The 14,273-nt window shown below is 41.0% G+C and overlaps 1 protein-coding gene across 1 annotated transcript in view; it reads left to right on the forward strand.

Annotated features, from left to right (window-relative positions):
* The window catches only part of LOC109469566 (pre-mRNA-processing factor 19-like), a 17,362-nt gene extending 6,882 nt beyond the window's left edge, over window positions 1–10,480 (forward strand). The window contains exons 4-13 of the mRNA XM_019768100.1: window positions 1,722–1,951; window positions 2,931–3,047; window positions 3,937–4,012; window positions 4,745–4,854; window positions 5,669–5,824; window positions 6,323–6,392; window positions 6,921–7,034; window positions 7,999–8,153; window positions 8,683–8,744; window positions 10,010–10,480. Coding sequence (XP_019623659.1) covers window positions 1,722–1,951; window positions 2,931–3,047; window positions 3,937–4,012; window positions 4,745–4,854; window positions 5,669–5,824; window positions 6,323–6,392; window positions 6,921–7,034; window positions 7,999–8,153; window positions 8,683–8,744; window positions 10,010–10,151 — 1,232 coding nt within the window. The 3' untranslated portion in view covers window positions 10,152–10,480. The remainder of the gene's footprint in view (window positions 1–1,721; window positions 1,952–2,930; window positions 3,048–3,936; window positions 4,013–4,744; window positions 4,855–5,668; window positions 5,825–6,322; window positions 6,393–6,920; window positions 7,035–7,998; window positions 8,154–8,682; window positions 8,745–10,009) is intronic.
* Window positions 10,481–14,273: the final 3,793 nt, after the last annotated feature.

Below are 14,273 nucleotides of genomic sequence, written 5' to 3' on the forward strand. Positions count from 1 at the left end.
TCTATACTTCTTGCTGATTGGCTGTTGGGATTTAACTTGATTAACACCTGCACAGAGCATTTCCACCTGCACAGAGCATTTCTTGCTGATTGGCTGTTGGGATTTAACTTGATTAACACCTGCACAGAGCATTTCCATACTGACAGTATGTCTTTATTCAAGTGTTTTGGTAGGTATTTCAAGCTTTTCTGCTCCAGCATTGGAATGCGGGGCATGAACATTTTTTTTATTTTGAAAATCAACAGTTTGCATTATGCAATTAAAAATCCTAACCAATAAAGTAGGGAATAGCTATCCAACTGTTGTTTTAGTTGTATGTTACTTCATATTGTAGTTATATCAATGTAAATCATTGTTTTCCCTTGTGTTTCTCATTCTTTCCCTGCCATGTCGTAAAATGTGGTGAACCCATCGCTGTATTTGCTCCAAAGCAAATATTGGCCTTTCTAGTTAATTCTTAGATTTTGAATTTAAAATTGTATTGACAGATGTTGAAAGGTAGACAACAGTAGATTTGAGACATCGTGGTCCCTTGAAATGAACTTATCCAAAGCATGCCACTGGCCGCTCAGTCCCAGTCCAGTTAGCGCTGTCAGTTTAATTTTTCGGTAAATTTCTCCATGCAAGACGATCCAGCCAAAAAAATTGACAAGTTTGGACAACAATAAAGGATGTATGCTGTTGAGTGGCGTACATAATGGCACCCAGGTTTCTGGATTAGATCTTTATTTACGCCCGTCAAGCATGAGGGGAGGGCAGCATGTCAATACTTCAAGTTCTCACTTCGGCCCTTGTTTATCTCAAAATTTGGGTATTTCTGCTAGTTTTTAGGTGTAATTGATAGGAAATCTCAAAGACTAGGTACTGATGTAAGTGATAATGTTTGTTTCCGAGTACTGAGCTTGAACGTACAGGCAAAACTTAGCGCACCGCTCCCGAGCCGCTCCTGATGGCCTGATCTTAATCTCACGTCACGTCATGTCACGCCCGTCTATCGCCGCCAATTTGTGGGGTTTGATTAATTAACTCACAGCAGGTTGTGAATCACTTCTTTGTTACTTGAAACTGCGTTCTATGAGATGTTCATTGTGCCGAGAGCAAAGACATTATTTTTATCAAGTTTAAAGCAAGGATTATTGCGACGGTAGCCGAGATCAAAAGGGTAAAAATCAACTGAAAATCCCGCTACGCTGGTCGGAAACACAGCATAGCGGCAAAATTACAGCGTAGCGGAACAAATTCACAGCATAGCGGCCCGCTATGCTCAAAAGGCCTGGCGAGAACACTGTAAAGTCATTCAACAATTTTTTCAACATCAACATTCAGCACTTGGTAAGAACATACTGCGCCTGCACTAAACCTGGATTTTTCACAGGTTCGATTGGATGCTTCAGCCTTGTTCAACGTTGCATCAAAACTTTGCATGTTGGGTATCTCTTTTAACCCAACATTATACATGTACAAGCCAAGCCAAGAGACAAGATACATGTACAACTATAGATGGAATGTCACCCTTAAATATGTAAATATGACCTTAAATGAGAAGTTCTGCAAAAGTGCTACACACAAATGCAGCACTGGTTTCGTGCAGGCACAGTGTGTTCTGCCTACATGCTTTTACATACTGCCCTTACGGCCTTAGATAGTTAGTATTGAATTTGTGATATCCTCTTGTAGAACCAGCTACATTGTAACACCGTGCAATGTTTTGTTGTTATCAGAGTTGTCCCACGCGCTGTACCAACATGACGCGGCGTGTCGTGTGATCGCACGTCTGACTAAGGAGGTGACGGCGGCGCGTGAGGCCCTGGCCACCCTGAAGCCCCAGGCCGGCATCGCGGTGCCCGCCCCGTCAGTCCCTGCCGTGGCCCAGCCTGCAGCTGCTGCAGAGCCCATGGAGATGGCTGCAGAGCCAGGCGAGGAGGGCATGACTGAGGAGATCATACAGAAGGTAGGCATTATTAACACTGGGGTATGGAACATTCACTCACTCACTCACATACAGAAGGTAGGCCAATTTAATTTCTTGGTTAACGAATTTTTCTAGAAAAATAATGAAGCGGGCGGGCGGAAAAAAAACAGGCCTAGGCATCCTATTATGGCCCAAAATGGTACGATAGGAGCCATTAAGTCAACACACCAGACTGGTTCAAAATTTAAACAATGAATTTTGAACTTTTAATGATACCACTGCATTGAAAGATGGAATAACTGTAACAACTAGGAAGAAAAGGACTGTTTTCAACTGTTAAGGGCAAAATATGAGCAGTTTGCAGTTGATTCTGAATTTGGCGAATCTGTTAACCAAGAAATTAAATTGATGTGGCCTTATGGAACATTAGGACAATACAAAAAGTCAATTTTCTGCTCATTTCTTTGTACTAAAAAAAGTTGATTCAATCGTGCTCCATTGCACATACATGTAAATGCCACTCAGGAAGTGGAGGTGCCTAAATATTACACCATGAGTTAGTTTAAAAGCTAGAAACACAGCTGTCAGCTGTTTACAATCTTATTATCTGGTAGTTTGTGGTAGTGCCATAAATGGCGTGCGCCTTATGTGGGTTGTTTTAGCACCAACCTTAAAAAATGTCAGAAATGTAAAATAACTTCACAAATATGTTGAAAAATAAATTACTATCATGATTTCTCCAATTTAACAATTTAGGTTTTTGTTACAAACTGTTACTTTTAAGAATGCATTTGGGGAAATTTGGGGGACCAAAAAAGTGGTTGTCATGGCCCTTGACTTGAAAAATCTTGTGATTCTGGGCAAAATATTGCACGTCTCATGATGCTCAGAGGTTTCACAGTTGTGTTCACAGTTTTCCTAGTCACCAGCATTAGTGTGGTCCATATGATTGCCATAAGTTAGTATAACTGCCCTGGTTTGTACATGTACATCAGTCCTGTGCTTTTTTTCTCCTCAGCTCCAAGACAAGGCAGCAGTCCTGACTGCAGAGCGTAAGAAACGTGGTAAGAAGGTACCAGAAGAGCTGATGCCAGCAGAGAGCTTGTCCAACTTTAAACAGCAGGCATCTCACCCGGTAAGCTGCCTCTTTTTTAAACCCATACGTAGGTGTAAGTTGGTCCTTATGTAACTATGTTGCAAGTAGTGTTCACAGTGTACCAGTTCACTGGACTTGGATCTGGACTTGTAAAAGTGTTTAGGTTCAAGTAAAAAAAAAATTTAAAGTCAAGAACCGAGTCCGAGCTTGATACCAAAAAAAAAAACACATACCCCTTTTCTTTCCAACCACCTAAAACCTTCCGTAGATTGCAAAATCTTTGCTGCAAAATGAAGAAAACATTGCCATCTGGCATTGTCAAGTATGTTACATTGTATGTGGCCAAAGTTTTGCAAGGTTGCCAACATGCAATTTTATTTATGCCATGGGCTTACAAATGTAGGTCTGGACTTACAAGAACTGAACCTAAGTCTCTGGACTTGAATCCGGACCTGTTGCACAGCACTAGTTGCAAGTAATATCAGTAATATCAGTGCTCTAGAATGTTCAAATTTATTTTGTGTAAGCCCAGGTCCATGATTGAACCTGGGGGAGGGGTGTGCTCACAATCTAGGGGGTTCTGGGGCAAACCAAATGGACTTTCAAGCCTCTAAAAACACAATTTTGTACATTTTGAGAGGCAAATCATGGGGTTGGGAGTGGTTGTTGATGGTCCTATGGATGTTTTTATATTGTTACCAAAGATTTTTGTCAAGTTTTGTCTATCAAGGTTGGTGGATTGGTTTAAATTTTTTTTTCTGTCACATGACTCAAAGTTCCTGCAATCAATGGAAAAACAGGTGCTGGCTAGAGGTCTGAGTAATATTGTCTGCTATATATTGTTGCCTTTGTGTTAGTGCAATGTGTTAGTATTGTATTCTCCATTATGCCCATGATAAAACATGCATGTATGTCTGTGTGTCTGTAGGGTCTGCACAGTGCCAGTATCCCCGGGATTCTGTCCATGGATATTCACACTGCAGACACATCCAAGATTCTCACAGGTAAGCACAGCCCTTTCAAACACATACAGATGGCGTCTGTGTGGGTGTAGTGGATAGAGCGTCCGACTGTCAAGCAAGAAGACCCAGGTTCAATCCCCAGGGTTGGACCCAGACATGCCCGGACATGCACCCAGACGTTGTGCCCTTGGGAAAGGCACTTAACACACATTTCCCCCCCTCAGTTAGAGGGTACCACCGCCTGGAGGGTTCCTGGGCCCTACTAGGGTTTGGGTTGGCGTTAGGAAGAGCATCCAGCCGTAAAAATCCTGCTTCAAAAAAAGACTTGTACTTGTACTGGTGCAAGCACGTCTAACCCCCGGTTGGGGAAAAACGACGTTAAATTTGATTAAAAAACTATTGTCTAATTTTCTCACATTTCTGACATGCTAAAACATGTTGGTGCTAAAACAGCCCAAACGAGGTGTACCCAGTTTGTGGTACCACCACAATCACCTAAAAATAATGAAATGTGCCATAGTTTGTCTGTTACTGTTTGTGGTACCACCACAAACTACCAGAATGTAAACAAACATGGCTGACTGCTGTATTGCCCACACTCGTATGGTATGATATTTAGGCACCTCCACTTCCAAAATGACACATATGCAATGTAGTAGCGCTGACTAAACTTACTTTGTAAAAACAAAATGACCAGAAAATTGAACTTTTGTATTGTCCCAATGTTATGTAATGCTGCTTTAAGTCATCTGCAATACCATTGTTGACCCCTAGGTGGCGCTGACAAAAATGCAGTTGTGTTTGACAAGGAGAGTGAACAGGTGGTCTGCATCCTCAAGGGTCACCGACAGAAGGTCAACAATGTGCTGTACCATCCTTCAGAGGTAGGGGGCGCTGATTTACAAACATGGCTATCAATGATACTAAAAGTATTCTAACAGGTACAGGGTTCTCATCAGAATTTTTCAGAGCATTGTGGTCCGGTGCAGAAGTACAACTTTCCATGACACAAGGCACACAATGATTCCCAAAGACATGACCACAGTAGGGGGTCTGGTATTCTCCCCGAAAATTTAAAAAACTCATAATCCTCTGAGACAATATTTCCTGCTGCTTGAAGGACAAATTCCTTTGTTATAGCTTCATTCTAAAGTCACATTTTAATTTTCTAAAAGATTTATGAAGGGTCATAATGTGCTCCCAAAAAAGAAACCCTCTATGCTGCTTGAACGACCGTGTAGGGGGCTAAGGCCCGATTTACACGTGCGTCGTTTATATGTGTCGGGCATAAAACGACGCAAGCATGCGCGCACGGCACTGCAGTGCGCGTTTTGTGTGACAGATTTTTTTATCGTGTAAACAACCTCCGCCACAGTCGCGCGTCATTCTTCTGTGGCACGTCCAGGAGGTACCACAAGAAACTCGCTGCGCCGCGCCGCGCGTCTGTGGCGGAGGTTGTTTACACGATAAAAAATCTGTCGCACAAAACACGCAGCGCGGTGCCGTGCACGCATGCTCGCGTCGTTTTACGCCCAACACATATAAACAACGCACGTGTTTATCGGGCCTAAATCACAGCATAGGGGATCCCTACACTTAAACAGCCTGGTGAGAACCCTATATTACATATAATGAAATGTGCCATAGTTTGTCAGTTTTACTGGAGAGTCTGGGAGTTGACCAATGGTCTTTCTGTAGAACCTGGTGTTCACAGCATCACCCGACTCTACCATCCGAGTGTGGGGGGTGCCTAGTGGGCAGTGCAGTAACATCATCCAGGCACATGAGGGCGCTGTGACCGGCATCTCACTCCATGCCACCGGAGACTTCCTGCTGTCTGCCTCAGAGGACCAGGTAAGTCTTCACTTCTGTCTCTCAGTTGTACAAAGAGAATTCAGGAAAAAAATGAACTTGATGCTAACAAAGTGTTGCTGATTACCATGAAAGTTCATCTGAGTTGGTAAATTACATAGTGAAAATCAAACTGTTCTCCAAAATTAAAAAAGAGTTTCACTTACCAGAATTCTGGACTGAATCTTTACATTTTCATCAGCTATCTGCCCCAAGTACTGTAGACAACTGATTTTTCTGACAGACTTTGACCCAGTGCTGACATCACACATGCAGAAAAATCAGTTGTCTACAGTACTTGGGTCAGATAGCTGATGAAGACTGAGAGATACAGACCAAAATTCTAGCGATTCAAACTTTAAAGTTGGAGAACAGTTTAATTTCCAGAAAGTCTTGTGATATTGGTTGAATCAGCTGTTACATGTAGATATACGTCAGTAGAGTTACGGAAAACAGACTGGATATTTGCAGTTGTTAATTTGGAGGTTGTGTTTCATTCAGTTCTGGGCGTTCTCTGATGTGAGGACAGGGCGTGTGCTGACTAAGGTCACAGACGAGTCCAGTAAGACATGTAAGTATCTTGTTGTAGACAACTTTCAAACTCTACTACTGGGTAGATTACGGAGATTTCTTCCAGGCGTTTCGAGTGACATCCACCACTCTTTTTCAGCATCACTGATAAAATGTACTAAGAGTAAGAGACTACTAGTCAACACTTATATATGAGCAACTTGAGAAGAGGTTGAACATGACAAAAAACACCATAGAAAGTACTACTGTCCCTTAGCTTATAGCAAGTATCTTGTTGGTACGTCTGATAACTACTGGACTTGGTTATGCTGCATAATGTCTCTTTTTTTTCATTTGCTGCCCTTGGGCGGGAAACAAAATTTTGCCCATTTTCCTCCATTGTCCAAAGTATGTCCTGCAACCAGGCTACTGCTCTCGTGCAACCTCGACAGCTTTTCACATGATAATTGTGTTTGTATGTGCTCTAAAAACATGACTGAAGTTGTGGATGTTGCTGTTAACTTTGCAGCAGTGCTTTATCCTGTTTTAGAGGTTGGTAAGAGTAAGTTTTGACCTGTCCCCTCCCCAGCGCTGACTTGTGCCCAGTTCCACCCTGACGGCCTGATCTTCGGCACGGGGACAGACGACAGTCAGGTCAAGATCTGGGACCTGAAGGAGAGAACCAACGTCGCCAATTTCCCAGGTAAAGACTTTTTTGGAACCATTCTTTGTTATGATTACTGAAGGAAAACATATTGTTTTTGCTCAGTTTCCTCGTCTCCAAACAGGTCAATAACCTGAACCAGATGTCTGTCGCCATGGTAATGGGTGGTGTTGGGTGACATTTTGTAGCAGAACAGAGTTAAAGAGGCTGGTCACCATATATTATATACATGATTATGAATAGGAAACTATGTATTAGAATAAACAGAGCAGTAGTTTGATGGACTAACGTTAGACCATGTGAAGGTAAACATTGTGCATTATTTTGCTTTTTGAGGTCATAAGGGCAAAATATATATCAATATTGACATGTACTGATCCAAATAAATCCTTACAAATAAATTTACACATACATGGTACATAATACATACATAAGAGAGATGGTATATGCTCTGTATTTGTTCATTTTTGGTTATTTCTGATTTCTGTTACTCAAAGAGTCTCTTATAAGAAGCCAGAGTTGAGGCCACGAGTGTGACAGTGGTAGACTGTGGTCCACGGTAACCTATGATCTGTTGAAGCTCTGGATAGGACGTTCACATATGAAATGTAATTTGAGTTGAGAAAGCCATACATTAAAATAGATTATGCTGATTACAACCTTATTTCCATAATCAATGACACAAACAAACATTTACAAAAGCTCTAAATATTTCATGAAGCAGGGCTCAAAATACTGGGTACATGTGCACCATGGTGTACCCAAAATTGGAGCTGTGCACCCCATTTTTTTCCGTGGTTGCACCCATATATGTTTGTAGATTTACGTATATATACTATGTAGAGACCGTATAGCAACTAAATTTTTTTTTGGTGCACCCAAACACTTTTCGTGCACTCAACTTGTTGGTTGTGTGTATCAGTGCACCAGTATTTCCAAAAAAGAATTTGGAGCTCTGTGGAGGTATGAGATCTCTGAACTCTTGTTGTTTGGTTATTTTCAGGACACTCTGGTCCCATCACGGCCATTGCGTTCTCAGAGAACGGCTACTACCTGGCCACAGCTGCTGATGACTCCATGGTGAAGCTCTGGGATCTCAGGAAACTCAAGAACTTCAAAACTATTGCCCTGGACGAGCGCTACGAGGACAGATATGAGGTTTGTTTGTTTGTTTGTTTGTTTATTACGATAATCACCTTTTGTCTAAATTCCACACTACTCTTCCTGGAGTCCGTAGTATCAAATCATCAACTTGCAGATAGTCATATTCAGACAATTGCACACCAGGCTAGGCCTCTGCTCTTTGGAAAGGTGTGGTGGGTTCTTTAATGTGCGTGGGGTGTGGTTCTCCCCAAACACGGGACGAGAGTGGTCCCTAACCAAAGCTAGGTACTCATGTTCAGCAGGGTGATGTGAGGGAAGTAGTGCAAAAAGGTCTGTAGCCCAATAAAAATAGCTCATGGAATTGTCCTCTGATTTTAAAGTTAGAAATCTAAAGTTAGTTTACTGTTGCAACCCTACAGCATAGGACATAGGGTCTGAATTTTTCTTACAGCAACTTTTTGTGTCATATACATGTATGTAATGTATGCTTTTTCAGGTTTAGCCCAGCATGTTTAGCCCAGTTTTCATTTCCACTGTTCCAAACTACATGTAGTTGCTGACAGGCTGTGTTTTCCACCCACAGATCAAGTCTCTGTGTTTTGACCAGAGCGGTACTTACCTGGCTGTGGCAGGCAGCGATATCAGGTCAGTTACTGACGGTACTTTGTGTATCCATGTGGGTATCCTAGGTCATATCTGGGCCATGAAAATATCTAATAGGCATCTTATGGGCCTTGTGATAAGTAGCCGTATCACACGGGTTACATATAGAATACAACACGATTCGACACAATAGATCCGATCCGTGTTGTATTTTATTTATGTCATACCCACCCAAGAAAACGTGCCTTTCAATGCGAAATGAGCGGAAATTTGGTGTCCCTAAACCCAAAAAAATGCGACAACATCAATTCCAACGTCCGAATTTTGTATTCGAATTTCAAAATCGGTGCACGCGGTTAGGCCAAAACGCGTTCGAATCATTCCACGGAACATTTGAAAGGCCCGGGCCGTACGCGGTAAGAACCCCCGGGCTGTACCGCTAGTTATCACACGGGCCGGAAAACCCGTATCGAACGTAATCGCGGCCCAGGTAGGACATAATATTGGTTATCACACAGGTTTTTAAATGTTCCATAGAATAATTCGCGTTTTGTCTGTGCTGAGTGTGCCACTGGAACTGGAGTAGCGAATTTGGATATAGGAATTGGTGTTGTTACAATTGTTTGTTTATGCCATAAACCAAGCCCTCTAAAACATAGCAGGGCTGGAAATACTGGGTGCATGTGCACCTTAGTGCACCCAAAATTTGGAGCTGTGCACCCAATGTTTTTCTGTGAGTGCACCAGTGCACCTAAATATTTTCATAGGTTCATAATGTGAAATGTGTAGTAGTATACAGCATATTCGTAAATTCCAAGTGTCAGAAAAATAATAAAGTCATTGTAGTCTAGAAGTACTTTTCTGTAGAAATCAAATATTTCCTAACATTCTACTTATTTTATCTTATAATAAATATGGTGCACCCCCAAATTTTTTGTGCACCCAATCTTTTAGGCTGGGTGCACCAGTGCACTTGTGCACCTATTCCCAAAAATTAATTTCAAGCCCTGTATAGACAAGTGTGTAATATAATACTGGTTTATTTCTTTCTGACCGTACGATACAGAGTTGCAGGGTCCCTGTAGGACCCTGAATTGATCTGCCGCATGACATAAGTTGTTAAAAACGGTTTACATATTAATATTACAAGCAATTATTAAAAACAGTTAAAAACAGCAAATTATTAAAAGTATTTACAATATATAGGTTACGATCATAGTCAATCGGTTAAAAACAACAAGATATTAAAAGTACATGTGTATTTACAATACAAGTATTAACCCTTGATGTGTGTGTTTGTGCTGCAGGGTGTACCTGTGTAAACAGTGGCAGGAGCTGGTGGTGATGAAGGAACACACGGCCCCCGTCACCTCCATCAAGTTTGGCAACCACGCCTCCTTCCTGGCCTCCACCAGCATGGACCGCTCACTCAAGATCTACGGCCTATAGAACACAACTACTCTAACCACCACTCAAATCCAGGTTGTAGTCATGTTAACATGGGATGTCTGCATCTTCTATCCTGGCTTGTTGATCCTTAAAGCATCCAATGCAATTTCAGAGTGGCAAAACAAAAAAATATTCTGGATAAGGAAATTTATTTGATATTCACATTTACTGAACATTTTTCGTCATCATTTTATACTTGAAGCGTTTGAAATACTGCATGTAGTAGCCCAGGAAAAAGCTACGTAAGGCCACAGCAAGTAATTTTTATGGATGACATCAGCCCGCGCATCAATTTTCGCCTGATTTTGAAAAAAAAAACAAGAAATTTTGTTGCCTTCTGACAGTGGTCAACATGCCAAAAATGGGCAAAGATGTCTGTTGCCATACCAGAGGGTGGATGGCAGATAACTATAAAGAGAGGAGACAAGAAAAGACTCTGATTTAATGTTTTGTTTCTTACTTTGATGCAGTGATATGTAATGCTGGCTGTGTATATGTGATGTTCCCACTGAATCAAAACCATTTGTACAATGATTGAGTCAAAATTTTAAAATGTAGTTTTTTTTCGGCCCGCCTTGTTTTTTTTTCTCCCGCTAGGCCACACCAATTTAATTTCTTGGTTAACGGATTTTTCTAGAAAAATAATGGAGCGGGCGGGCGATAAAAAAATAAAAATAAAAACAGGCCCAGGCATCGTATTGTGGCCCAAAATGGTACGATAGGAGCCATGAAGTCAACACACCAGGCTGGTTCAAAATTTCAACAATGAATTTTGAACTTTTAATGATATCATTGCATTGAAAGATGGAATAACTGTAACAACTAGGATGGAAAGGTCTGTTTTCAACTGTTCAGGGCAAAATATGAGCATTCTGCAGTTGATTCTGGATTTTTATTTTTATTTGCAAATCAGAAAAAAATGAAGCGGCGAATCTGTTAACCAAGAAATTAAATTGGTGTGGCCTTAGCATCAGATTTGGAGTCTGCGGAGGATGTCATCCATAAAATTTAGTCTTGCTGTGGCCTAAGGAATTCCTGTATTTTTGGTACCACCAATAAAAAGCTAGATCCAGCATACAATAAGAAATAAGTAACTGTTTTCCATTAGTGACATCACATTTTTGCCTCACAGATATCAGTATGCTATAGGACAGGGTTGATTCAAGTTATATTCGAAAATTAACCAGAAAATTGACTTTGAAAATTCCAGTTTTACTGCCCTGAAGTCACTTTGGGTATAAATTTGCATTTGTTTGTCATAATTATGTGGCTGTTATAATTATATTTAGGCCAAATTTACCTGGCAACATTCCAGTTCAACTCCCCAGCATGACAGCCAGTATGAGTCAGATGAGTGCAAGCACATTGAAAAAGTGATGTTCTTGTTTTGTATTGAAACTTGACCTCCCAGAGTGTAACTATCTCCAGAGAAAAGGCTATTACTGGTCAAACAGTGGCCCAGCTCCTGTATATTGCAAAACACCCCTTTTCATGGCAGACTTCACCCCCTTCTTGTATCAGTGCCCATTGCATACTTACACTGCCTTGTGGTGAAACAGACACATGCATACCACTAACCTTGTGCAAAGTATGGAGGAAATTCATACAGGACTAAAGACAATGTATAGACTGTGGCTACCAGAACTAACATTTTATACAGCTGTATTAGAAGGATGAGCCCTGAGATTACATGTCATACATGTACTTGTTTAGAGCATTGGCAAAACCTGTAATGTATTGTGCACAGTACTTTGGCAGAACAGTTCATTCAATAATGTCTTCACATATACAAGCTTGATGTCAGTTCTGTAGTTTTCAAATGTGTCGAAAGTAGATATTGTCTGCAACAGGCAAAATTCTGATGCAACATTCATTAGACAAAGTGAAATTCTGTATTTCACACAGGTGCAGTATGCTCTGCCGATGTGCTCCTGTGCATAACGTGGTGATCATTGCCGCTGAGTGATGCATACCGGTTCACTGGACTTGGATCCGATGTTTAGGTTCAAGTCCAAAAAAACCTAAAAGCCAAGAACCGAGTCCGGACTTATTACCATAAAAGACCATTTCACATACATGTTTTCTTTCCAAACCACCTAAAACCTTCCGTAGATTTTAAAATCTTTGCTGCAAAACGAAGAAAACATTGCCATCAGGCATCGTCAAGTACTGGCCTCCATGTTATGTGGCCAAAGTTTTACCCAGACAACATTGCAAGGTTGCCAACATGCAATTTTGTATATGTCATGGGTTTAGGTCCGTACTTACAAGTCTGGAACTGAACCTAAACCTCTGGACTTGAATCCGGAGCTGAACCTAAAATTGAGTTTAGGTATGCATCACTAATTGCCACTTTTGATGATGGAGATATTACTACCGGTAGTGATAGAGTGCTAGAGTAAAATGGGTCTCAGAACTATAATACTATTTTATAGGTCTGGAATGTATGAGATGTTTGGACTGGATATGTTGAGTTGAGATGATATACCACAGACTAAGGGGTTGTACATTTACACTAACTACTAGGACAACCACTGTGTGCTTAAAGAATAGTGATGGCACTCTCTTATTATTTCACAGTAGATTTTGGATGGATGGAAGTGAGCTTCACATGTATTACTTTGTAACAAGTTTTGCGGTTAAGTATAGATGAGGAGGGTTTAGCAGCATTTTTTTCTGTTTGTAGAATATGGAACTGAAAAGAAAAAAAATACAACCTATTTACAGAGCATTATGTGTAATTTAGTACGAATCTATGATCTTTCTACAATTGTACATGTACTCAACATTTGACCGTACTGTAGGTATTCCGGTTTTGATTATGTGCAGTTTTGAAGAAATGGAAAATGGTTACATAAATTTTTAGAACTAAAATTATGCCAAATCCCTTTTTGTAGATTTTCTAAGTGGAAGTACAGTACATTGTTTCTTTTCCTCTTTCCCCCAGGTTTAATAAATACAGTGAGAAAAGGGGCTTAATTTTGTGGTTTTGTCTGAAAATGTATCTATGATACTGCCTTGTTATGTTCACCAAGATACAGATTCCAAGAATGTGTGTTTGTGTGTGTGTTTGTGTGTGCGTCTGTGTGTGTGTGTGTGTGTGTGCATGGATGTGTGGGTGCATGTGTGTGTGTGTGTGTGTGTGTGTGTGTGTGTGTGTGTGCATGGATGTGAACAGCGTAACTCAAGAAGTCCTTGATCATATTACTACTTATCATTCATCAATTAAAAGTTAATTTGCATAATTGACAACCACCACTGTTCTATCGTTTGTTGGACACTGATTAAATATACAAGCCAATCATGAACTATGCAATAAGGCTTAAATTAACCATAATGTGCATGTTCACCTGAGCTACCTACAAACCAAAACAGGTGTACAAACAACTCCAGTTATGCCTACTCTACCTGACAAAAATGGCCATGTGCATCCAGAAATAGGCCCAAACTTCCTTCTGACCCCAATATCTACTTGCCACACCAATTTGGTGACCATACCATCTTCAGATTTTCAAAACAAGCCGCAAGAGGACACATTAAAACGAACTTGAACATATGGCAAAATGACTTTCGTAGTGTTTGTGACCACAGAACTTCCCTCTTAAATCCAGGGTAAAAGCTGTGATTTAAGTCTAAACTTCCCTTTTCTTTCAACCGAATTGGGTAGGGAAGCTTGTATCAGATGGAACTAGAGTTCCACGATCACATACCTTCGCCAAATGATGTTTATCTTAAAGACTAACGAATTATAGAATATACCCACTGATTATGTAATATGCATGAAATATCGAACTCGGGCTGAGGCCTTCGCTCACCCATTGGATAGCCGACTTCCTCAGGAACAGACAGCAGATCGTACGTTACCATGGAGCTCTTTCCGAGAGTATGTCAGTTGGATGTGGCCTACCGCAAGGTACTCTCCTTGGACCCATAATATTTATAGCATACATTAATAGTGCCGCAGCCCTGGCCACTTCACAGCGTTGGAAGTTTGTGGATGACTTGAATTTACTTGAAGTGAGAAACCCGAGCCTAATGCCTTCCAATCTGCAGCAAGACTTATCAGACCTGGAGACCTGGTCGCGCAAAAGTGACATGGTGTTACACCCACGCAAATGTAAG

The sequence above is a fragment of the Branchiostoma belcheri genome, unplaced genomic scaffold (assembly GCF_001625305.1).
Source record: "Branchiostoma belcheri isolate BF01 breed outbred unplaced genomic scaffold, Haploidv18h27 scaffold208, whole genome shotgun sequence".
Lineage (NCBI taxonomy): Eukaryota > Metazoa > Chordata > Leptocardii > Amphioxiformes > Branchiostomatidae > Branchiostoma > Branchiostoma belcheri.